General features: G+C 32.3%; 1 protein-coding gene across 1 annotated transcript in view; it reads left to right on the top strand.

The window, feature by feature from the left end:
* LOC111612568 overlaps positions 1-17,101 on the top strand; it is a gene marked incomplete at its 5' end in the record, with an annotated part of 55,858 nt that extends 38,757 nt beyond the window's left edge. The window contains 2 exons of the mRNA XM_023353799.1: positions 8,859-9,039; positions 16,838-17,101. Of these exons, the coding sequence (XP_023209567.1) occupies positions 8,859-9,039; positions 16,838-17,016 (360 nt within the window). The remainder of the gene's footprint in view (positions 1-8,858; positions 9,040-16,837) is intronic.
* Between the last annotated feature and the right edge of the window lie 10,477 nt (positions 17,102-27,578).

Raw genomic sequence — 27,578 nt, 5'->3', positions numbered from 1 at the left:
TCAAACAGTACAGGTTTCTCCCAAATAGATCAACCAATGATGTTATCTGTAAAGCGGTAAATGAAATAGAACAAACGTTAAAAGAAAAGAAGTATTGTTGCGGAATAAGCCTCGACATAAAAGGGGCTTTGACCACGCATGGTGGCCCCTTATTTTATACACTTTACAAGAGATTCAATGTCCAGAAAATATATACTACATAGTCAAGGACTATCTGCACAATCAATCAATCAATCAATTTATTAAAGTACAAATAAAGAAAGTACATGCCCTGGTCCCGTAATAAGCATTACCAGGGAAGGAGTAACCAATATGTACATGAGGTCAATTTACAATACATTATAATGGTTAGTATTAATTCATACAAGGTTTGTTTCGCGACAATTAGAGTACAGATACATCATAAGGTTCATGAGCAGTACAATACATATGGCAATTATTTACAGTAGGAAACAGGAAATAGTACAATACACGATACATTTGTAGAAAATAGGAATAAACAATTATTACTAGTAACTTAGAATTACATGTTAACAGTTGATAATTTGGTGCATGACATGGGTTATTTTCCTAGTGAGTCTTTTGAAAGAGGAGAAGATTTCATGATTAGTCCAATGTCTTTAAGCTGGCATGGCCATCCAATGCCAATCTCATGAAGTAACAGACGGAGTTCAGTTCTCTCACTGTCCATCATAACACAATCGTAAAGGTAGTGCTTGGTGCCATCTTCAACGAAACATGTAGGACATTGATTGGAAGTTCTGTGAGCAAACCTGTATAGGTAGCTCGCAAATTTTCTGTGGTTAGTAAGTAGTTGAGAGATATGGTAATCCGGCATATACCAGTCCAAACTTAGGAAGTCACATAGGTTTGGAATAAAGTTGTGAGTGGTGCAGTGGCTGTTCTGATTCCAGGTGGTTTGCCAGAGGTTGACTGTTTCTTCCCAGAGAATGGTCTGAAGGGTGTTACGACTAAGCTTGCGGTAAGAGATGCAGATGGTGGGGTCAAGTGCAGCGGCTTTAGCGAGAAAGTCTGCTCTCTCGTTACCGAGAGTTCCTTGGTGGGATCTAGTCCAAGACACACCAAAGGTGCAGCTAGAGGCATTGATTTTATTCCTAATATTCTCTGCAACAAGGTGCAGCTTCACACTGTGGATGATGTTGCAGGCAGACATTGAGTCTGTATAGATGCGTACTACAATATTGTAGAAGTTATCATTAATCCAGTCAATGGCCATCTGGATAGGCAGTAGCTCTGCTTGAAAGACGCTGCAGTTTTTGTCAAGGCGATATTTCTGATTGTAAGTCTCAATGCACCCAGTATAGGCAACAAAGCTGCAGCCCACTTTACCATCAAGCTTTGAACCATCCGTGCAAATGCCCATATCTGCAATGGTGACGTTCTCAGAGATGTTAACAGTAGAGTTGCCCGGGAATGTGGAGTCACAATAGGGAAGGGGCCATTCAATATCATTATGTGTAAACGTTGTAGAGCCAGCTTGGATAGTCTTGCCCCATTTGATTTGTTTCATTTTTTGCTTTCACTGAATATCTAAGTCAATGGGGAGTTTACGGGCAATCACCTGCATGCTGTGATTACTGATCGTGCAGAAGGCCCTTGTGATGAGTAGTAGTGCCATCCTTTGAGAGGACACTAATTTCCTTTTCGTGTGCACTTTGGCAACAGCCCAGCCCCAGGTGCCACAAGCATAAGCGACAATAGGGACGTAGATGTAATCATATATGATGGAAAGGGCTCTGGAGGTAAGACCCCAGTTTCTTCTAGCAACTTGAGGAAAAGCCTGATGAGAGCCGTGCATTTGGTGATGTGCTCTATGTGCTTGTCCCAGGAGAGACAAAAGTCCATGATTACCCCCAAATACTTCAGTGTTTTTCTGACTTTAATGGTGTTGTTATTCATTTTTATCAGAGGGGGTCTGAGATATAAGTTAGGCTTGCCAGGAGTATTGAAGACGATAGCCTTTATCTTGAGAGGGTTGAAATCCAATTTATGTTTGACACCCTAGTCATGTATTAGCTGTAGCATCAAGTTACCCTTGCGCTCGAGTTCAGCTCTTGAATGTCCACCTATGAGCATAAGTACGTTGTCTGCGTACGCAGTGCAGGTGTCCTGCCCAAGATTCTCCTTAAGAAAGGCGTGAAACGTAATATTCCAGAGCAGGGGTATAACAGAAATAGAAAGAGGTTGTTTTAGTTTACAGTAGAGTTTCACAGGGTGGGATTCTATTGTAAACTAAAACAACCTCTTTCTATTTCCGTTATTTTAATAGTGCACTAATCTCACTTCATCACACTGGTTGTTCCAAAAGTTCTATTACCCTTACTGTAACCAAGATCAAGGTTCCCAATTTTATTAATATTAACTCAACATTGTATCATGTATACGGGGGATGTTTTATTCCGACACTATGTACCAGGCCGTCATGTTCGCTGTAAGTCCAAAAAATTTTTTACATCTATGTTAATCGTTCCCTCTTGTAAATCATTTTAAATTTAATCACTATTGTAGCTTATACCTGTTAATCAATAATCACCATCTGTATTTTATCTAATGTCAAAACTCCTGCATTTCTCACAATCCATGTAAGTTTCCTAATGTTCTTTTATAATTTTGTAACTTTATAGAAAAATTTTGCTAACTTGTATACATTAAGCTGATTTTCCCTGTATAGTTGTAACACGAGTTGAAAAGGGATATAATTATCTGAAATGCATACTCAAATAAATAAAAAGTCTTTCTAAAGCTTGTTCTCCATTTCATTGATGGTGTAATAAGTCTATCGGAAAAGAAAATGCCATCTTAGCACTCGTATATTTGAACATAAGACTAGACAAGAAGCATATCACATAAGGTTAACTTCATTTTCTTAAATGGGAACCTGCATTTTCTACTGCATATTCTGATTCTATACCAAAAATAAAGTTATCTAAAACATTTTGTTTTGAAAGATGCATTAATCAGTAATTATGGGTGTTTGAAGTTTTATGTGGCCACCAAATCATGCATGCATGAATCTGGGGCTGTCTGTGAACTTCATTCAAAAAAAATGGAAGAAAATTGCTTAAAAAGTCATTAAGAAGCTGTTATTATTTGGTAGAATCATTCTTTTTGTTCAAATAATAAACTAATAGAATATTAGTGCCACAGCAAGATAAAGAGAAGATGCTGATCTTGATTTTTGATTCCACCAAATAATCATTGCTAAAAAAATTGTTAAAGGTTTTTTTTTCTTCTTTTTTCACTGAATTCACAGACAACCACAGATTCACACATCCATAATGTGGCAGCCACATAAAACTTCAAGCATCCATAATTACTGATTAGTGCATCTTTCAAAAAAAAAATGTTTTAGATAAAAGTTTTGTTGATTTTTTTTTATGGGGTCCCCATTTTCACTAATTCTAGCACTATGATGAAACTTCATTTGAGTCACAAAATGAAGCTAACACTTTTGGTTTAATGATTTTTTGGTCGAATGCATATTTTTCAAGTTTTTCCACTGGATTAATTAAAATGGTCTACCCTGTATATCATTGTATAATTTCTTTTATGAAATAGTAATTTATAATTCCTACCTTTTTGTGCACGTTTTCAAAAGTTAAATATAAATGGATATCAAAAAGCTTTCTAATATATAGTACATATATATTTCCTTGTAAGCAATCAATAATTTATTTTAGTTATTACTGCCATATTCATCTATAGAGTCGTCACTATCCTCATTTTTTATTGGATAACAAATTCTTATTTCTGCCTACAGCAGAAGTTAAAATATTTATNCTTGTAAGCAATCAATAATTTATTTTAGTTATTACTGCCATATTCATCTATAGAGTCGTCACTATCCTCATTTTTTATTGGATAACAAATTCTTATTTCTGCCTACAGCAGAAGTTAAAATATTTATTAATTAATTAATTTGCTTTTATTCTTTCTATGCTTTCCAATTTTTGTTTCTACCTTATTTTTCACAGATTCTCATCTGTGAAAAGTAATGTAGGAACAAAAATGGAGTGATAAATAATTGTATACTTGCTTACTGGAGAATTCAATAAAAATTAAAAATAGATTCCTATAAGATTTGGCTTCGCTGGCCAAATCATATGATCATAAAATTATGCAGAATGAGAATGAAGTTTGAATTTCTTTTACAGTGCCGGTTAAACAGAGTTTTCCCTATGTCTATTCATCAGATTAACCTTCCTATAGAATGTCGCAGTTTGTTACCTAAGTTTAAGTTTTTGTGCCTTAACAAGGCCATTAGAATTGCAAGACGATGTTTTTATGGAATACTGCATGGTATCATAAAATTAGAAAGTGATCTGTATGAAGAGGAGCAAGCTATTCTAGAAGAGATTAACAGTAGGGTGATCGCTTTGGAACATTCTTTGGAAAAGAGATTGAAACGCACATACATTAAAAAGCTAAAATGGCTGTTTAGATGCCAGAATATTAAACTGCAAGTGAAAAAAGAAGTATTTTTAACAACTTGAGACAACATCGTTCCTCTCCAATGCTTGATAAACGCCTTGGAATACGGCCCTTCCTTTGCACCGACACCACCGCTGTGTCCTGAAAGCCTCATACCGAACGTTGAGATACTCATAAAGGATATTCCCTCTAATTTTTTTTGTCGATGAGCGGAACACACTTCTGCAAGTGAAAAAAGAAGTATTTTTAACAACTTGAGACAACATCGTTCCTCCCCAATGCTTGATAAACGCCTTGGAATACGGCCCTTCCTTTGCACCGACACCACCGTTGCGTCCGGAAAACCTTATACCGAACGTTGAGACGCTCATAAAGGATATGAATTTATAAATATATAAATATATTTATTATATATATTTATATCCTTTATATATATATTAAATATATATATCCCTCATATGAATTTAACTGAGCAGGATTATTGCAGATGGAAAACAAGATTATATGCTGAGAAGGAGAGGTATTCTAACAAAACTGCTTTACTTTTCCAAAGGCACATTAAAGAAATGAAAGAATGGCTCCAAAAAAATGACGTTGTTCTTATAAAGGTGGATAAATCAAAAGGTGTTGTACTCATCAAACAGAGCTCATATAGAGAAAAGCTGCATGAGTACATCGATAGCACCGAATGTCTTCCTGCCCCGAGTAATTACCTGGAAGCCTTACAACAAAGAGTGAGAAAATTTACCCTAACTCCTTTAGCCAATTATCTGGATATGAGGGCTGCTACTTTACAAGCTCCCAGGACACCAAGAATTTTTGTCTTCGGGAAAACCCATAAACTTGGTTTGCAGTTACGCCCTGTGGTAGAAAAATTTAATGCTCCAACCTTCAGAATAGAAAAACAACTTGTTAAATTTATACAAAGAAAGATGCAGGTTTCGCCTTTTTCGATAAAAAACTCAGTGGACTTGATCCTGAAACTGGAAAATATTACACTCATGAATGAGGAATGGATGACAGTTTTAGATTATAAGGCATTATACCCATCAATCAAACTGCCTCCATGCTTTTGTGCCCTGGGAGATTTTTTATTCGCTAATGTTAATAACGCTATCAAATACCACACACAGATTTTAGAATTAACAGATTTAATTTGTCACACATCTTTCTTTGAATTCGAAAATAAAATGTATCTACAGAGGTGGGGAGTACCGATGGGTATCCAGCCCCATGTTGTGAGTTGGTGCTCCATAATCTAGAAAACAGTATCCTCCCTTCCTTACAACAAGATATATTGGTATATGCAAGATATGTTGATGATGTCTTTATCTTGTGGAAGGATAATCGCAACATCAAGCATTTTATGGATCTGATAAACAGTAACCCATATGGTTTAACCTTGGAATTGGAGCAACAAGGTAGTAGTAGCGTTAATTTCTTGGATCTGACTATAACATGCATAAAAGGGGAAGTCCAAACCAATATTTATTGTAAACTGATATCTATCTCCATCGTTATCCCTAAGAATTCGGCAGATCCGGAGCATATTAAAATGGCGGTATTTCGATCTTGGATAAGAAGAGCACACATGCATTGCACAAACGTCTGCGATACTGTTAAGGAATTACAATATATACGAAGAACTCCCATACAGCATGGCTACAGGAGAAAAAGAATAGAGGCTCTCATTAAGAAAGATGATAATCTGGCACGTAGGCAAAAGCAAAACCACCAAAAAGAAAAAGTGGTCCTCGATTATATACCCTTCATTAAACTGATTGTCAAGAGGGTTTCCAAAAATAAGAACTTACAAATAGTTTATCGACATAATCCCACTATATACAGGATATTAAGGAATGACAAGGGGCATTATGAACGTAACTCCTTAACAGGAATATACTCAATACTGCTAAGAGACTAAGAGATTCAACTCTAACTTAGTGTATCAATCAATAATCAATCAATATATTTTATTAAGATGTTTCAACAACACATCTCCTGGTTCCGCAAACAAGCATAGCCAGAAGTAAATAATAAAACAATAAATATTACAGCAATAAAGAAGAAATATAATGCTATTTACAATAATAGTATATCAAACATTATTTATGTCAATATTTAGTTTATATTTTAACATTTTTATGGTTATTTTTTATCAAATTAACATTTATTTGTTTTCAGTTTTTTAAAAGAGATCACATAACATATATGATATTACAACATAATACGTAATAAAACATTTATATTTTGATATTCATTAAATCATAGAATATGTATTAATGTCCGTAGTATGGATGTTGCAAATTGGTTGCTTACAACAGCAGTATATCATAAAATGTTTCTGGTTCAGAGTAGGACCAATGTTCTGAATTTAAGTGCAGAGTCTTTAGTGTATACAGAACACTAGGTTTACATTCCTATTTCCTACTTCGTCGCTATTCACCTGTCGGCAGAGTTCTAACAGTTCTGACTGGTCCAATGTTGAGAACACTCGTCGTCCTGATTTCTGGCTCAATTTATCAAAATTTGTGGCAGTAGATCATACTGTTCAGTAAGCAAAGGTTGCGTTAATTCCGTTGTCAGTCAACATGATACGTATTACAAGTTCTTGTCCTCAATGTAGTATTACAATTGTACAGGAATATAATCCACAGAAGTAGACTATTCATATGGCATGAATTAATATCATGTCCAACCTCACTGTAATAGGCTAAATCGTCTCCTTAACATGAATATAAAGAATATATCAATAATTAATAAATATTTATTTTGTAGCAGACCTGGTAACCCCAAAACCTCGATAAATTACTCTTATTTTATTAGAAACCTATCAATAATTAAATTATATATCATATATTATATTTTTAATAGGTTTCCCAAATAGTGTGTAAGACATTGTTTGTGATATATCTATATGACCCAAGACACAATAAGCATATATAACTTAGTGTATATAAGCTCAACTTTGAGGAATTTGAAAAAAAGAATCAATGAGCGTAAGCTTTCGGTGAACAAAACTGTTGACAGTACGGTCCTTGCCACTTATGCTAAATAACAAGGCATTACTGTCTTCTGGGACCGGGCCTCTATAATAAAAGCTACCAGATCTAGACACGTGGTAAAATATCTCGAAAAGCTGGAAATCCACAGGGCTTGGGATGATCTTTGATAGATATTTTATTTATTTTTATCAGTATTTATTAAACACACAGAAATTTGTATGTATAATTTCATTTATAGCATGTTACCTTTTAATTTTTTACATAACCATTTATTTGAAATTTGATTGCGTAATTTTTCGAATTTCCCATTTCGAATTAGAGAAATAACTGAAGATGAACGTTTAATGCATTTGAAAACGTTTTTATGTTATTAAAGAATTATGCTGGATAGTTGAATGGTTTTTATTTTTAATTTTTACAAAAATGGAGATTTATAATTTTTAAGAATCATTATTTTGACACCAATTCACCAGATTAACTAGTCTGCTGAGCACCTGGCCAAAAGTGCCTGGGAAAGCATTATTGGATGATTAATTTAAAATGCCAATTGCCTATTTTTAATTTTTTTATTAATTTTCTCCACATTATTTTAAATAGCAGTATTTTCATTTTGTCCTACCATTGATTATTCTTTATTAGATTTTCAAAATATTATTTATAGTTATTTAATTAATTAATGTATATATAACTTTGTGTTCATGTGTCTAACTAATGTTGTTTAGTATTATAAATTGTAACATAGATATGAGAGAGTTGCTAAATGATGCAAAATGTGGGAGTTGGACTGTAAAAGGCATTGGGGCATAGCATGCAGTATTTTAATATATTTTAAAAATTAACTTGTATGAAATGAAATAAATAAATTTAATAGATTTTAAATACAACATGCCAACCTTATTATGCTTTTCAGTTATTTTGAAACGTTTGTGTTATGTATTCAGCTCCAAATGGAACACCAATCACACCAGAAAGATTTTTTTAGAACTCTGCCTGAAGAAGGTCCTAGGGTGGACTGAAAACGTTTGTGTTACATTTCAAAATAACTGAAAAGCATAATAAGGTTGGTGTGTCATATTTATAATTAATGTTTTGTTTAGTGGATTGTTTTTATTTTAATAGACTTGTTTATTTCATTTTATATGATACCTATAAATTTTTTTAAAAAATAAAAGTTTATGTATTCTTAACTGGTACATTTGTTTCCAGTTTATTTTAGTATTAATAAAGATGGAGAAGACATTACAATGACACTGAAAATACTTTCATTCTTAAAAAGAAAATCGTATAGCAGATCATCATACACTTTCTTATTAGCATTGATATGTTAAACATATATAAATAACATTTAAATTTTCATTACATTTATCAAAAATATTAACATTGAACTTTTTTTAATTTTAGTCTATGCATATCGTATCAGATAGATATACACAGGCGAGTGTGTCTACAATTCCGACATTCAACGAACAGGGTACTTTAGAAAGAATCAATTTAACTAATGACTGCACGCACGAAATATTAGTTCCAACCTGTTCGTACCGTATGGGTACAGAAAAAATGGGATACGGAATGGCCATTTTATGTAAATATATTTTATTTTTTTAAAGGATTAATAATTATCGTTACAAAAGTTCCAACGATTCTTTTAATTGTGACTGACTATTTTATTTGAAATAAAGTTTGTCAGTAAAAATGGCTTGATTGCAATTGATACACTTCTGCCGACTCACAGTTAAAAGAAAGTCCAGATTTAAAAATCAATAAAATTCTTAAAGATGTCACAAAGGAAATAAATAGTTTGCACTTAAGAAAATGGAAGAAATATTTAAAAGTCCATACTCTATGAGAAAAAGTGCAGCAAATGAAATAGGCAAAGAATTTAATGAGGTCAATTCATCCGAGTTTGAAACTTCACATATTTTGGTGAAAACAAGCTACTTGTGTCGATAAGAATATACAAAATAATAATAAAATCTACTGGAACCTGAATAACTAAAATAAATACTACTTTTATCTATCCATCAATAAATATTTAATAATATAAAAATGTTTTCAACCGTTTTTATATTATTAAATATTTATTTCTGGATAGATAAAGGTGGCATTTATTTTAGTTATAAAAATCTACAGTTGTGTATTCTGTTGCCAATAGTTTTTTATGTTAAAATCAAGTTTGGTATTACAAAAATCATTGATAGTTGTCAAAAAATATCCAAAATAGTTAACTATAAAGCACATCTTTATTTTGAGTATAGAATTGATATGATATATAAAGAATGATTTGTTAGCAATGTTTGCTTTTTCAAAGGTTCAATAGAGCAAATTTATCAGTACAATTGTTGTTAAAATTAAAGTATAAAAAACAGTAAAATTATCAGTAAAATTTTGATATATGAAGCAGTCACTCTTGAAATGTTCTGAAAAATGCAAGTATTTGTCTTAATTTTTTTTCTATTTAAAAAAGTTCTTTCTTCTTAAGTTATGAAATAATATTTACATTAATTTTGAATTACAATGGCAAAATAAATAAGAAGATATTCCTTTCTCTTTATACAAAGCCTTTATACTACAGTTTGTATATCCAAAAACACGGCATGAATTTAGCATCTTTCTAAGCTCAAAAAAATATACAAACTATTGTCCAGTTTTACCAATCTTTTTTATCATCATCATCAATTAAAATGACAGTTATAAAATCACATCATTAATAATCTCACAGTTCTTTTGGCTTGTCATATAAATTCAACCATTTTTTTCTAGTTATTTTTTCATGTCAAAATGCATTTTGGACCTTTACTAATCTTTATTAAAATTTAACAGATGTGTTAAACCTGTTTAACATCTAAAAAGATAGGATCAATGGGATAGGGCAATGCAATACATGAATGATCTCTCAATGAGGTAGGTGCCTTCTGGAACTCTCTATGAGAAACTGGTTCGTATTTAGGTATTAGACATGCAAAGAAAATCTACAGAACTCCACTTGGCCTGACTGTTGGTCAAGTTCCAACCCACAACAGACCACCAGTGTTTGGTGGTTTAGTCCACTCGACCACCAGTTAGCCTAACAGCCAAAAGTGTTTCATCAAATCTCATTAATGCTACTTTAAAGTTTTATTTTAAGTCTGACTTTGGAACATCGAAGTTTCTAATGACTCATTAAGTTAAAATAAGATGATGGAGAGTTTAAATGCAGAGCTGTTATATATCAGGTGTGTTGAGAATGTAGAATCATAAAAAAATTATTTACCATTCAGATAGTGCAATTTTTAGCTTTTGGATGGTAATCATTTCATTATTCTTTTAAACAACACATGCATTTGAGTTAAGATCAAGTACAAGATTTTCTCATTTTGTTTCCTTCTTGTTTAATTGTAATACCATCAGTATCATATATTTTCAACTATACTTTCTTATTTTTTAATTAATTCAATAAAAATACTTTTTCCAGATTTGTATGATTTGAAGTTACTCACTCCAGTTTTGATTTAGTTATGATTGTACAGTACATGTTGGAGTAATCAAAAAAGAATTTAACATCAAACAAGTATGAGGAAATTTTTATGAAACCAGTTGTGTTTTCTGACACAACAGTAAACTGTTAAGAAACTGCTCATTAAGTTAAAGATTGTTGGTGAAATGGAACTTTGTAATAAAATGCTAATTTAAATGAGTTGATAGTAAATACTGCATTGAGTGATATTTTAACTAAAGTTGATGGAACCAGTTGTACAATTGCAATACAAACAGTAAACTTGTTTTTCACAGGATCACATGATAACACACAAACTGATCTCATTAGTTTGGAAAGGTATGAAAACTCAAGGATGCTTTTCCGCATGCTTGGTAAGATGGAGCCTGTCACTTCTTAAGATGGTTTCACATAGCTTGCAATGGCAATTTGTCCAAGAAAAATACATGATGAGGTTTTCAAGAGAAAAACAGAGGTAAAATATAAGTTTACTATCACAGTATTCAGATATTATAATGACAAAACAGATAATTGATATGGCAATCTGTGCAAGAACTATTTCAAATATAAATCATTAATGCTAACAATTTAAACATTACTGGTGTTACATGCAAATAAAAGAAAAGAAGATGGTGACTTTGCCCTGCTTAGTGAAATTTTTCATTCAAAAAAGGGAACATTATGCTATTCATTGTTTTCTTTTGATGGTAGGTGAATAAAACAATTCTGTTTATATCTAAAAATAGTTTATTGTCCTTAATCCTTTTCCCCCTATCTGGCCATTTCCACAAATCAGGAGCATGGAAGAAAGAAACTTCTAGGTTGTTTCCATTTTCCTTTCATTTCTCCCAAATGCATTTTGAACATTGTATCCACTGAATAGGAACAAATAAAGGTAAAATTTGATACAATGTTTACAAGCTAAAATATATAATATATATTTTAATGATATGTTAATAAGTAATCATATAAACTTTTGCTAACATATTACTTACATATCATACAGGCAGTAATACCACACAAATTGATTTGCCACTCTTTTCGACTAAAGCTAAATTAATATGTAAATTTAACTTATTCACAAATAATTATAATCAATTATAATATTTGGTGATATAGAAACAAAATTTCTTACATTTTATTGTTTTTATCACAATATTCTTCTCCAAGACAAGGAATTTAAATTAATATAGAGATGATACAGAAATATAAATGGTATTAGATAGTTATGACAGAACTCCAAAAATATCTAAGAATAAAAAAACACAAGAACCCTGTAGAATATAGGCCTCTAGTTAATATTAAAAATTACATATTTTATGGTTTATAAAAATTTCTAAAAGATAAAATTAAACTGTATTAAAAATTCTGAGTATAGCATTAATAACATTGATCAATTTCTTCAAGATTTAAAAAAATATATGAATTAATCAAAATCAAAAAATGCTTTGTTAGATATAAAAAAATACATATCCAAGTGTTACAAAGAAAATGATAGAATCCTGATAGAATTAAAATGTCCAAAGGGGATTATAGTTATATTGTTATTTGTGTTAAATAATAATTATTTTCAATATAAAACGGTTTATTATAGACAAGTCGATGGAATCCCTATGGGTTCCCACATAGATTCAAAACTGGCAGAGTTAGTCGTGATGTCCAAAGACAAAAAAGATATCAAAACCTTACTGGAATTATATTTTTTTTTAATATGTAGATGACTGTTATTATATGATAAGTTAACAAATAAAGCAGCAATATATTATATTCAGTAAATGTTATTGATGATGAAGTAAAGTTTGAATTAGTAGAAGAAAAATTTTGTTTTTAGATTTAACTATTATTAGAGGCCAAAAAAATTAATTTTTGAAAACTTTGTAAACCCATTGGGGTTTCAAACATAATAAATTATTTATCTGAAGTACCAGTAAATTTTTTAGGAAAACATTTTCAATATGTATTGTACTATACAGTATGTAGAAAAAATTTGTAAAAGAACCACATATTAAAAATTGTAGATGCTAAGAACAGGAATAAAAGGAAATTGTAGGTATTATAAATAATTTTCTTTTAAATAATTACCCACAGAGTCTATTAATCCAATTGTTAAATTTATAGAAATAAAAATAAATCAAGGACTTGTTAAACTTGCTTATATAAAAAAATATATTCAAAAGAATAATAATATTGCTGAAAAATGGTATTGGTTTAATAGCTGAACGAACAAATCAAATAGGAAAGATGATACAGCTCCAAAAAATAAATGTAAAGAATTAAATAAAATTATGGAGACTGCAAGTGTAGTTTATCCATTTAGCTGTAGTTGTAATCAACCTCCTAACATTTATATATGTGAAAGTAAAAGAAAATTAAAAGTCAGAAATCAATGAACATATAAAATCTATCCAAAAAATTGTGTGCACTTTGCAGCTGCAAGACATTGCAATATCCAAAGGTTGCAAAATTAAACTGAGTACAGTTAAAATCCTTAAAAAGAAATTTATTTAAATGTCAATTCTTCAAGCAAGTTAAAATAGTAAGTAATCTTAATAATGTTATAAATGATGATCATGGAAAAATCAGACATGAATCAATGAAAAGCTTTGTATATCCAGGGGGAACTACGATCGGTGTTATGTAGAATCGACATTTATAAGACGGTTGAATTCGTCGTCTTATTTCCATTGAAAAATAGAATAATTTTGTGAAGGACAACCTAATTGTTAATTTTTTAAAAAAGTAAACAGAGGATTATCTTTCAAAAAGTGGTAGGTTCATAATTAATAATCTTTTTAAGTTTTTAATTTAATATACTCTTATCATTTTCTTAACCTTATTTGCTTTTAGTTAAAATACCTTCAAGAAATATATAAATTAAACACCTTGTCTTGACAAAATACATTTAATTTGAAAATTAAACATAAGAATATTGTGACAAAAACAATAAAAAGAGAAATTTCTGTAAATAAGTTAAATTTACATATTAATCTAGCTTCAGTCAAAAACAGTGGAAAATCAATTTGTGTGGTATTACTGCCCGTATAATGTGTAAGTAGCAAAAATTTATATGATTACTGTATTAACATATTAAAATATATTTTAATAATATGTTGTTATATGTAAATATAATAAATATATATGTGTGATATATATATTTTGTATATTTTAGCTTGTAAATATTGTACCAAATTTTACCTTTATTTGTTCCTATTCAGTGGATACAATGTTCAAAATGCATTTGGGAATAATGAAAGAAAAACGGAAACAACCTAGAAGTTTTTCTCCCATACTACAAACATAAGTCCCAATTAAAGCAAGTAGGAAAAACAAAATTCTGTTTATATTTTAATAAGAGAAATAATAAATTTACAATCCCATTTCATGATTTCTCTTACTCCATCCATAATTTTCACTGCAGTGTACTGTGTTTATATTCTGAAAGATTTTTACAAAGAGGATGCTGTTAGAATATTTTGGTTAATTTATCCTCATCTTTAGTCGGTTTCTTATTTAATAACAGCTGTGATTCTGTGACAATTTGAATGACTAACGATCGAGTGAATAATCAAGATTAATTTTTCTTTCTTGATACAGATAAGGCTATACTGTTGTTGTTTATCACTATAATTACATTCAATTAGTTTTTATATAAGCAAGAATGAGGAAGCTGGAAAAATTCTGATCTCTTTGTCAATGTCAACTTTTATGTTTTTGATGCAAGTGTGGCAAATTAAAAATGATTATCATGATTCTTGTAAATTGCTGTTCTATGTAAAATCATCTTAAGTCAGGAGCATACTGTTTATTCCAGCTGCTGTTTCCTTAATTGTGCAAGAATCAGTGGACCCACCAGTGGCGAACAGTTCCATTTCCTGAACACTGGGAATTCAGTCGCGGGTTTGTACCTGGCCAGGTTGGGCTGGTCACGTGGAATTTTCTGGGTTTTCTTCACATTTGTAATGCCTGAATAGGGGCCAGTTACCCTTAAAAAGACCTCCTGGAAGATCCCTCCTAGGCATATCACCCAAGTGTTGCATTGCTAATTTAACAAAACAAAGCAAGAATCAGTGTCAACTTTCATACAATTTCAGGCATAATTTCTATCAGGTGGGGAAACCGACATCACTAATCAGAAGGATGATTCTTTTTCCCTCCTAACATCCCACTGCTGATATTACTTGTAAAAAGATCAGTGGATATTTTTGTAACGATATAACAAAAGATGTCAATTTTTATTGGGTTAGCAAGTAACATCCATAAGAAGATACAATACTGTTCAAAAGTATAAAATAGACTCAATGTTTTAAAAAGTATTGCAGTTCCTAATTAAAATAATGGACCTCTATAAACAGGACTTTTTGGACCAAATTTGATATATTGAATGTAGAGTATACAGGATTTTAGATTCCTCTGTCCATGTATTAGATAATAGCAAAAAGTATCAAGAATAATGAAAAAAGTAACTTTTATTTTTACAATTATAGTATGAATTATTTATTTCAAACAAAAATAGCATCATAAAAATACAAGCAATGAATGAGATTTCGGTTCTGTATAGGTTTTACTCTGACTTTGAGGATAGCTTGGCATTAGTTTGGCACAGACTCGATTAAGAAGAGATAACATCGATGTCCATTTCATGGGATCAAATACTGAAGGACTTCTTTTATTTCTTATTTTGATCTAGGATACCATTAAAAAAATATGACGGTTTATTTTTTTTTTGGCTGCATGACAAGGTGTCGAGTTGCTGGAACCGTCATTCCCGATTCTTGGTGTTCTTTCGCAGTTATCACTACTCGATCTTCATACAGAGCTGCATTCATTGTCTATCTGACTAAATACTGTTGTTTACAACCTTTAAATGCAATGCAGTTTGTTATCGTGATAGATTCAAAACGCTTAGCAGTTGCATTGATGCACTCTGGTCAGAAAGTTTCATTAGATGTCCTGACAAAAGGTGGTCTGTTATACAATTGAAAGCATGATTCATCAGAGAATATTACTTTAGTACCATTTGTGTAAAATCTAGTCACTGTGCTTCTTTGCCATTCATAACGTTGTTTTCCTTTTTTAATTTTTTCAGTTACTAATTTTTTTCTCTGTGGAATCCCAGTGTGCAGAGTATATACAGAACAGTGAAAGTGGCACTTTGATAAACACCTGTTAAAACTGTTTTTCATTTTGTCTGAGGTTGAAAACCTGGTTTATATGACACCCTTAGTCTTTCATTGTGAGTTTTTTAATCATGTTGCTTTTCCTTTCCAGCTTGCTGAGATTATTCACACATCCAATAATTTTGGAAATTATGGTAGCCAAATAATCTTTCCAATGTAGGCTAATATCTTGACATTTCTTTTCATTCAAGGTGTTAGTTCACATATTTTTGGCATTTTTCAACAAGTTTGAGAATAAATAATAATTCATTATCAAGTGCACAACTTTTATAGGTTAGTGCACATAATACAATCTGACAGAATTGGCAATTGTACCAATGCAACCAGGCCAATGTCGGTGCAAATGAATGTTATGGCAATAGCTTAACAATGTTATTGAATGGGTATAACAAAGATTAAAATACTACTTTCTTTACAAAATTATTGAACTTGCATAAAACTGTTGGGTTATTCGATACTTTTGAACAGTGCTATATACATAAGTATCGAGCATGATGACAAACATCCATTTTATTCCAGATAGGGTCGTTAACTTCTGGGATCACACCAATTTGGAGGAATTGTTCAGCCTATTTATTTTATCAAAGTTTTCCCTGCGGCTTTCTTTGTCCGAGTGCAGTAGGCATCTGAATCTAATGCCGACGAGTGAGGCAGAAGTTAACGGCTCAATCTTTTCATAAGTAGATATAAGGGTAGAAGACAGTGCCAATGATCCGATATTTTTCCCACAGATCCAAACGGAGTACTATATTATTCAGTGCTGTGGTTGCCGTCTCGTCTCAAGCAGCTGTACTTTTACTTGGGGTTGGGCCTGACCTGCCTGCTGCTGCTTATGCCTTTGGCAATATGGAAACCCATCGACAGATGGACCGAAAGAATCTCCTCTCTCTTCTCTCTGCGACAACGATGACTACCCGAAAGAAACTGCCGCACCCATCGTTCCGCCTCCGATATTTTATTTACCGAAAAAATAAATTTAATTTTATAAAATTTGATTTATTTCCTTTGTTTCCTCCATCATTGTCGGCAGCCACGCCCGGTAGTAATACTAAAGCAAAAATATGCATTTCTACATTTAAACTGCTATAATGTGATAGTCACCATTGCTAGTTCTAAAGAAAATTATCTTTAACAAGTTTCTAGTACGCCATAAGCATAATATATTGCCATTTCTAGCAATTAACCAGCCAATTTCGGGAATTTTTTGCCACATAAAATTGCTAACGAAGGTTATTCCTTATTTTGTGATAATTATGTCGACACGGTAAAATGGAAACATCAATAAAGTGGGACATCAGTTACGCATTGATGACAAAGATAAATAATTATTTATTTAATAATGACGTAAGGGGATATCATTGAGTGGAAACAAACACCAGAGACCAAAGACACTGTTCTGGTCTTAACGTTTTCCATTTAAATTTTCTTAGCTCTGTATAATTTGGGGGAGAAATCTAAAACGATCATTCATCCTGTAAAGACGTTCCTATTTTATATCACAGAAGAATCCCGATTAACCTAGGATCCACATTATCCAAGAAACCCGTAATTGAAGGCAATCTTTGTCTTAACTCTAAAGAAGTTTTTAAAGAAAGTTTAAAACAATAACATACTGTATATTACAAAATTATTTCTTTTGTTTTATCATTTGAACATCAATTTGAGACAAACCATTCATATTAAAATGTAACTACAATAATATATAGGTCATACATACTGTATGTTTATTCCTAAAACTATTGTTCGTATTAGACATAATAAACGTCGTAAAAAATATTGTTTTTACGATTAAAGTCACTAAGATATAAGCGGGGAGCCCCTGCTGCCCACAGACGCCCACTCGTTCCCAGTATAATTTATTCATAACAGGCATTTCAACGAAGCGCAATACCTTCGTCCGTCTAATTTCGAGTGAAGATTCCGTAATGTAGGCCAAACTAAGTTCGGATCCTTCCGGAAATGCACCTCCACACACTAACCAGAAAAGCAGTTTTTATTCAAATTACATTTTAAAAACTTGCGCTTTCCTCTATCGAAATCGAACGTAGAATGACGTTCAACTTCCGAAACAAAAAACCTTTTCAAATAATTTTGAACGTCCCACAGAAAAGCGTTTCAATTACACCAGTGTTTTTGTGGGGCGCGAGACTATTGCAAGGGCGCGCGCAGCTTTTACCAAATTATCATTTTTTAATGCAAACAAAACAGAAAAAAGTCAAATCGATGTCGAAAAAATGAATCGGCAAAACGGTTATGCCTAATTCACAACTCTGGTCAGAACGACTCGGATACCAATGCTAAAAATCCATCCACACTGCTTGCCAAAACGTCTAGACGAGAGTCGAGCCTCGGCGAACAATAAACTTTATTTAATAAGGTATAATATTTTGTAGGTCATTAACAAAATTTATAAAGGACAGTATTTACGAAATTAGATCAGATAGAAAATTGAAGGGGCGTAGCAACTTTTCTGAAAAAAGAGGGGGCGGAGGTACGGAAAGTTTGGAAACCACCGAATTACACGGTCCCGTTCTCGTTCCCAATATACAATAGAGCATCGTTTATCTGAATCAATTAGGGACGGTTTTTCGGATAACCGATTATACCGGTCTGCGAGTAAAAAAACTGCATATGATTTTTATACATTTTCTTACAGATTTCAACTTGGTAAAAACGAAAAAAATTCTATCTCGTCAATTTTTTTGATACACTCAAGTTTTTCTTTGTATTTAGCGTAAAATTTCTAGTTAACTTAAAATTTAGTATTATTATTATTTTGAATGGCCTTAAAACGAAGACTTCTCACATTAATTCTATCAATTATAGCTGGACTTGGTAATAAATAAATACTGTATGTTAATGGTTGAAAAGAGTAGTGGTAGGGGGAGGTGGGTTGAGTACTTTTAGCGTTAGAAGGAAGGTTGCGTGATCGTATAGAAACAGGTTAAAAGTTGATAGTAATATTATTGGTGAGGTTGAGCGTGTTTCGACTTATTATCTGGGATACTAGAAATAAATATAAACAACCCGCTGTTGGATTAGATCGTGTTTCGACAAGCTAAATAAGTTCAGTATCTCGCTGGCCATCTAATGCCACACACAGTTTGTATCTGGCATTCAAACGCTACTGCGCTTGTATTTTATTTCTGGAATATGGCTCACAGAGGTTGCGTAATTTCTCCCGACAGTTTCTGTGAAGTTTGTGGTGAATACGCACACAACAAAGAAACATAAGTGAGTTGTGAAGAAAGTTTAATTTGCGTATTTCAAATCGAAACTTGAGATCGAAACAAAGCAGATTTTTGGAAACAATGGGAGAAAAAGAAAAAGAAACATGCACTACATTCTTGAAAGAATGTAGTGCATGTAGTCTTTAGTATTCCCCAAAAACTTATGCACTACATTCTTTCAAGAATGTAGTGCATAAGTTTTTGGGGAATACTAAGGACCATGACTACAAAACCATTGTACAACGCATACTGGTAGCAGCGTATGAAGCTCGAGAATGCGAGATGAGCTTAAAAGTTCATTTCTTACACTCCCGTATTGACTATTTTCCCGAAAACTTGGGAGCCTACAGTGAAGAACAGTGTGAAAGATTTCACCAGGATGTCCGTGATATCGAGAGACGTTACCAAGGAAAATGTACTGTCAATACGTTAGCTGACTACTGTTGGATGCTCAATCGAGAAACCGGAGAAGGAAATCGGAAACGAGTTTGGAGAAGCATTAAAAAGAAGCAGAAAAGGTATCGTAAGAAAATTGTGTATAAATATCGGAAACAATTTGTTGATTAGTTGTAAGAAAATATAATATACTAGCTGCAAGGACCCGCTTCGCTGGGTTTTTATTTGTGGGCAAAAAGTAACGATAGTGAAGGTTAAGATAATTACATTATAGTCCATTGTTTTTCAACCGGGGTGCCGCGGCACCTTAGGGTGCTACGGCGCCACGATTGGGGTGTCGCAAAGTTTAGAGCCTTTACGCATTTTCTTGGAAATTTACTTAAGTGTAGTTCAAGATAACTCATTGTCAGTTCTATTTTGCTACGAGATATCTAGTAAGCAAAGAAACTATGATTAATCCCGTGTTAATGTAATGTTCTACGCTACGTGTACGCACGACTTGTCACGAGTTCGTTCAAACCACATTGCTTGGCCTTCACGTTCCCAGTCCCAGTACCAGGCCAACCACCAGAGAAGANATATGCTATATGATTAAAATATTTTTAGAAATTCTTAAAACAGAAAACATCAGATGCCCTGCGTCAGTTTTTTCAGCGGCATTTTTTTCGAAATTTTTCAAAAAATTCAAGTTCTCCAATTTTTTTCAGCTGCAAAAAATGCAATAAATAATTTTCTTATCGCGCGCCAACTTTTCTCAGGGAAAAAAAAAATGCCGGCATCTCACAGAAGCCCTGCAACCCTTCTGCGGAAAAAATTCTCCAGAAAAACGCGATTGCGAGAATCTCTATTGTTGATCGCGACCATAGTGCGCATCTGTATTATATTCTAGTTTTTCAGCGATCGCAGCTTCGATTCGCTCTTTTGTAGGTCGATTGACTTTCTTTAAGCCAATAAGTGTATTGTCACCACCCCTGGGCCATAAATATTTTGGTAATACACTCCCCTACTAATCTACAGTAAATCTTTCAGTAAAGTACACAGTTGGCTGAAAACAATCAAAGGAAAACTCCTTCTAAAGTTTTATTGGGTATCTTCTGTCTTTGTTGACATTACTGTAACTAATCACAGACTTGTGAAAGGAAAAATTGCCGCGAAAAGTCCCGCCTCCAACCTTCGAAGTAAAATGTAAACAATCACAATAAATTCGCTTTTTAAATCGTTTTTTTAGCTCTAAACAACTAATTTAACGTTTTTGACATTAAATTAGGCAATTCGACAATATTTAGGCATGTAAATATATTTTTAAAACTATCTAGCAATAAATATTCCCGGGAAACTCCACCTCCCTATAGTAAGTGTATGGAAGATGTTCTTGCTGTTAATTGGCATTAAAATCTTTATTTCTACGCCTATTACGCTCTAATTGGTAATTTATATTATGACAGAATCAACTTTCAACGAATGAGAGTGTTTTCAGAGCCATCTGGTCTGGATTTTCCCGCGAAGAACCAATCCACGTGATCAAAGTCAGAATGTAAACAAACGTTAAAAAATTGCTATATTCTATATTTTAGAGCGTATTTTTACTAGTTTGCATGTTATTTGACTTTACTTAGATAAGAAGATTTTTTAACAACAGCTTCCGGCTAAAAAATTAACCAGGAAACTTATTACTTCCGGATGTTGCGTAATCGCAAAAAAAAAATTAACTGATCGCTTATTATAGTGTATTATTGCATAAAGTGTAGAAAAAAATATATAAAAGGTGTCAAATATTTACTATTTGAAGCAGAAATATATATTGATAAACTTTGCAGCATTGCTTCACGATGACAATTGACTCCTCTCCCTGCTAAGTAATTTGAGAAGTAGTGTGAATTATGGCAATAACTTCTCCCCCGCTCTAGATAAAGAGCTGAAGTTTGTTTTGTTTAAAAGAAAACAGGTGTGTCTAGCTAACAAATGTTTCAAATTAAACAGAACGTTTACAGATTTTTAAATTTTTACTTTTTTCCTAAAAAATTTAAAATTTTTATTACATTTAATAATCGTAAACTGTGAGACATTTGCGGCAAAAATAATGAAAATAGGCGATTCTAGCTCGATTTTAAAGCGAGATATTGGAATTTATTATTACACTCAGCGAAGTCTTATACTCTGCGAGAAATCGCGTTTGTCCACGCGACAAAAATTTTAAAAATTAATTACGCTAAAACAAATTGCGCTAATTGTACAATTTTTGTTTCTTGCATAACTATTTCATTTAGGTATTGATGCAAATGCATTTTTTTAATTAAATTTCGAGAATATTTTTAGTTATAAATGAAAGAATTTACACCTTCGACATCATGTCGTAAATTGCCGAATTTTTGATGGTCCACCCTGTATTTTTTTGGTTGCTTCATTTCATGCACAGAAAACATTTATATCTAAACTATCAGCAAGAAATTTTGATGGATTCTGTAATATTTTGAGCGATGTCCATTTTTATATTTGGTGATCGATTTAAGCCTAACACACGACTATATCACATTAAAAATTGAAAATAAAATTAATATGTAAAGATCTAAGAAAACTATCTGTTAAATATTGAAAAAAACATTTTTATGAGTAAAATAAAGTAAAAACTTTGTCAATTAGTCGATTTACAACTCAGAAGAGAAGTGTTAAAAATAGAGTCATAAAACAATTAACGTTTATTGACTTTCGCGGTAGGGGGTAACGCGGGGTCTGATGACAAATTTTCTCGCAGTAGTGAGAAAATTCTACTCACTTCACTTGAAAGAGTAATATTTCTTCCCCATTTACAAACAAACCCGATAGCAATCGGTGAAACAGGAGATAAATTACAGCGAGTTGAAATTTGATATGTTTATTTTTTGCGTTTTTCGTATCAAATTACATTAAATTTGATGCGAATAAAGCATTTGTGCCAATATAAAAATATTTTACACTGTTCGAAAGTAGAGAAAATTGTGAAAACAAAGATGTAATTATAATTTTTTAAGCGAAGCCAATAATTTCACAATTTTAGAAAAAAAAAATGGATTCTGTGAGACGCCGCGTGATAAAAGTGCGGTCGCTACGTTACGCGCTTTAGGAAGGGTTAAATACCTGGGACGAAGATTGGGTTCTTGATTTTGGATGCTTTTTTTCATGACGTTTTAAACTTGATTTATACTTGTATGATTTTTTACAGATGTTACATTTAAATAGTTGTCTTTTAGTGTGAGATTTTATATGTCTTCGTAATAGTGATTTGAATAGAAAGACTTTGTGGCATATGCGGCATTCGTTTTTTCTTCCGCTCGGGTATCTTGATGATCTCTAATTATAGAATTATTTAAACATTTAGAAGACTTCTCACATTAACTCTATTAATTATGAACTTGTCATTAAATAAAAAAAGTGTTAATTGTTGAAGAGAATAGTTGTAGGAAGAGGTGGGTTAAATAGTTTCAGCATTAGGAAGAAGGTTGCATGAATGTGTAGAAACAGGTTAAAAGTTAATAGTGAGTAATATTACTGTGACGTTGAGCATATTTCGACATGTTATCTGGGATAATAGGAATAAATATAAACAGCCTGCTGTTGGATTAGATCATGTTTCAACAAGCTGAATAAGTTCAGTATCTCTGTGGCCATCTAATGCCACACTCAGTTTATATCCAGCATTCGAATGCTACTGTGCTTGTATTTTTATTTCTGGAATATGGCTCGCAGAGGTTGTGTAATTTCTCCCGACAGCTTCTGTTATGTTTGTGCTAAATACACAGTGAAAAGTCAACAAAGAAACATAAATGAATTTGTGAAGAAAGTTTATTTTGCGTATTTCAAACTGAAACTTGGTTTTCAAAACAAAGCATGAGCTTCGCATAAGGTGGGCATAAGATGAGACAAAGATCGTTTGTGGTTTAAGGGTAAGATAAACTCATTTTGGTTTGGCATTCCTATAATATGGCGTGAACAGAAAAATCACACAACCGACTGCTATTTCTGTTCAGTAGATGTTAAAGGATTTAATACAAAAATAAAAATAAAATATTTTACCCTTACCTTGACTGAGCTATTCGTCCAGTGTCCCGTGGTTCTGAAATATCAGATCCACAACCACCTTCTAATTTAGATGACATCCTGAGTGAGTCAAAGGACTCAGACACATTAACTTCCCAGGACAAATCTAGCTCAGACTTTTCTGTTGACGAAGAACCTCAATTATTTTGTCAGAATAAGCTCAACGACTTAGTAAGAGACTTAGGTCTTTCAAAAGATGCAGCCTAATTGCTAGGATCAAGGCTAAAAAACAAAAACCCTCCATTATCTGCGACCTCATTTTCGTGATACAGGCATCGAGAGAGAGAACTTACTCAGTTATTCTTCAAGGAGGGAAATCTAGTTTATTGTAATGATGTTCATGGGCTCATGAAGTGCATCGAAATAGAATATGATTTATCAGAATTTTATTCATTGATTTGTTTAAAACTAACCTCAAAGCAGTCTTGCTGCATAATGGAAATGCATTTGCATCTTTTTCTATGGGACAGTCGATTCATATGGGAGAAAACTATACTAACTTGGCTACAATTCTTGAGAAAATCAAATATCAAGAGCATCAATAGACGGTTTGTGGAGATTTCAAAATACTNAATATTACGAACTAATATTCTTTATTCATTTTATTTTGAACAATAATATAAATTATTGTGATAAATATATAAACCAGTAGTAATACATTTACGATGTGCTAATATTTTTAATTAAATTAAAAAATAAAAAATAAAAAATTTATAAAATATTAAAATTAAAAGTTACAATTTAAATATTTATCATAAATTGCTTAATTATAACTAAATAAACTTATTATAGCATAAATAAACGTATTTTAGTAATATTATTACGTAAATATGCTATAAAATAAATTTAAAAATATTTAAATTAAAAAAAAAATCGCTAAATGAAAATTTTTGAGTCGACAAAACACCACCTGGACACAAATATGTGAAACAGATGGTAAGCAACACACTACCGTCAAGTGGTGGCATCTGTTGCCAAAAATTTTCATTAAAATTGATTTTTTGCAGAGTAACGACGAATCGGTACTCTAGTACATTGTTATAACAAAGGGGGGTGCGGCAGATCGTTACCCTGGTCTTAAGAAAGTTAAGGGTAAGATAAACTCATTTTGGTTTGGCATTCCTATGATATGGCGTGAACAGAAAAATCACACAACCAACTGCTATTTCTGTTCAGTAGATGTTAAAGGATTTAATACAAAAATAAAAATAAAATATTTTACCCTTACCTTGACAGAGCTATTCGTCCAGTGTCCCGTGGTTCTGAAATATCAGATCCACAGCCACCTTATAATTTAGATGACATCCTGAGTGAGTCAAAGGACTCAGACACATTAACTTCCCAGGACAAATCTAGCTCAGACTTTTCTATTGACGAAGAACCTCAATTATTTTGTCAGAATAAGCTCAACGACTTAGTAAGAGACTTAGGTCTTTCAAAAGATGCAGCCTAATTGCTAGGATCAAGGCTAAAAAACAAAAACCCTCCATTATCTGCGACCTCATTTTCGTTATACAGGCATCGAGAGAGAGAACTTACTCAGTTTTTTTTCAAGGAGGTAAATCTAGTTTATTGTAATGATGTTCATGGGCTCATGAAGTGCATTGAAATAGAATATGATTTATCAGAATTTTATTCATTGATTTGTTTAAAACTAACCTCAAAGCAGTCTTGCTGCATAATGGAAATGCATTTGCATCTTTTTCTATGGGACAGTTGATTCATATGGGAGAAAACTATACTAACTTGGCTACAATTCTTGAGAAAATCAAATATCAAGAGCATCAATAGACGGTTTGTGGAGATTTCAAAATACTAACCATGTTGTTGGGTCAGTAGGGAAATTATACAAAATATCCTTGCTTTCTTTGTTTATGAGATAGTAGAGCTAGACAGTTGCACTGGACAAAAACCAACTGGCCACCGCGAGACAGTTTAATCCCTGGCGAGAAAAACGTGATCAATACAACATTGGTTCACCAAGAAAAAGTTTATCATCAATTTCCTCTTCATATTAAATTGGGGCTCGTAAAGCTGTTTGTCAAATCATTGCCAAGAGATGAGGATTGTTTCAGATATCAGTTCAGATAAGTTCCCAAAACTGTCTGAAGCACAGTTAAGAGAGGGAGTTTTCGCTGGCTCCAACATAAGAAAACTTTTATCTGATCCCCTCTTTTTGGAAACAATGGGAGGAAAGGAAAAAGAAACATGGGACTCTTTCAAAAATGTACGGCACAAGTTTTTTGGGCATACTAAGGACTCTGACTACAAAACCATTGTACAATGCATGCTGGCAGCATATAAGGCTCAAGGATGCAAGATGAGCTTAAAAGTTCATTTCTTACACTCCCGTATTGACTATTTTCCCGAAAACTTGGGAGCGCACAGTGAAGAACAGAATGAAAGATTTCACGAGGATGTCCGTGATATCGAGAGATATTACCAAGGAAAACGGGATGTCAATATGTTAACGGAGTACTTTTGGAGGTTCAGTCGAGAAAACAGAGAAGGAAATCGGAAACGACTTTGATCGAAGAAGCATCAAAGAGAAGAAGAAAAGGTTTCATAAGAAAAAGAGTAGACTTAAAATTGTGCATAAATATCAGAAACAATTTTTTGATTAGTTGTAAGAAAATATAATAAAATATATTTAGTTCATTGTAATAAATAAGAGTTTTTTTAATCAAAAATTTGTTTTTGTTTTGCAAAACACCTGTATGTGATGGGATGTAACGGAAGTTATTTTTAGAATCTCCGATCTTTAAAACACATAATCCAGCAAAAATATCCCTTGCAGCTGAAAATTTTTTTTCCAGACCTGTGTTATTATAGGTTCATTATAAAAAATTTAATTGTGAATAAAAAACATTGGCACGCTTATTTAATAATATAATTTCTTTTCGTTCTGATCGAAATTTACTTATTTCTCAACATAACAAATCCGTTTGTAAATATTTTTCGTATTATATCCACGGAAATCAGACATCATCAGTTTATTTTCTAATAGAAAACACAAGATTGATTTACATACCACGTTTTAAAATCTACACTTAAAACAATTTACAATGTGGTATTAAGAATTATCTTGTTCTTCTGCCATTTTGATATTAAAACATTTCATATCTATATAAATAAAAATGTACACGTTTGTTTGTTCTTAATAACTAATCTCTGGAAGTTCTTCACCAATTGCTTTGAAATTTTGACAGAACGTTGCATTCGAACACCCGCGTGTTTTTGTATAATATAGATGTTGAAATTCCTCCTCTCACTGGTGAGAGAGACAAAATTAAGACTTACCGTGAAGAATTGGGCTTCTATTATACTATTTTAGATGTGTTTTTTTTTCTTTTTTTGGCGTTTTAATAGGGTACGTCAAGAAAATATACAGTAAGAAGGGATTTTTCGAAATTCCCACCCGCGGGGAAGTGTTATACGTTTATAATAGATATATTTTGAGCCACAGCAACGCGTGGCGGGTACTGCTAGTTTGTAATATAATATTTCACGAATAAATGCGATAAGAAAGACACATGTCAGCAGATTTCATATGCGGACATCACTAGCACAAGATAAAAAACACAGCATTCTGTTTTTTGTACTTTCTTGATTCTGTCCATAGGAAATGTTGTACTATAAAATAAGTAACGATAGTCAACATCTCTTGATGAAGTTTGTCTTCTAATTGATAAACATGGACAAACTATTAAAGATGATATCAAACAGTTTCTTTTACATAACATTACATTAACAGTTTTAATAATATTTTTTT

This window comes from Centruroides sculpturatus, unplaced genomic scaffold (assembly GCF_000671375.1).
Source record: "Centruroides sculpturatus isolate CEXI.00-Female unplaced genomic scaffold, Cexi_2.0 scaffold1664, whole genome shotgun sequence".
In the NCBI taxonomy this organism is placed as follows: domain Eukaryota; kingdom Metazoa; phylum Arthropoda; class Arachnida; order Scorpiones; family Buthidae; genus Centruroides; species Centruroides sculpturatus.
The sequence above is the reverse complement of the archived record's forward strand: the minus strand, read 5'-3'. Positions and strand labels throughout refer to the sequence as shown.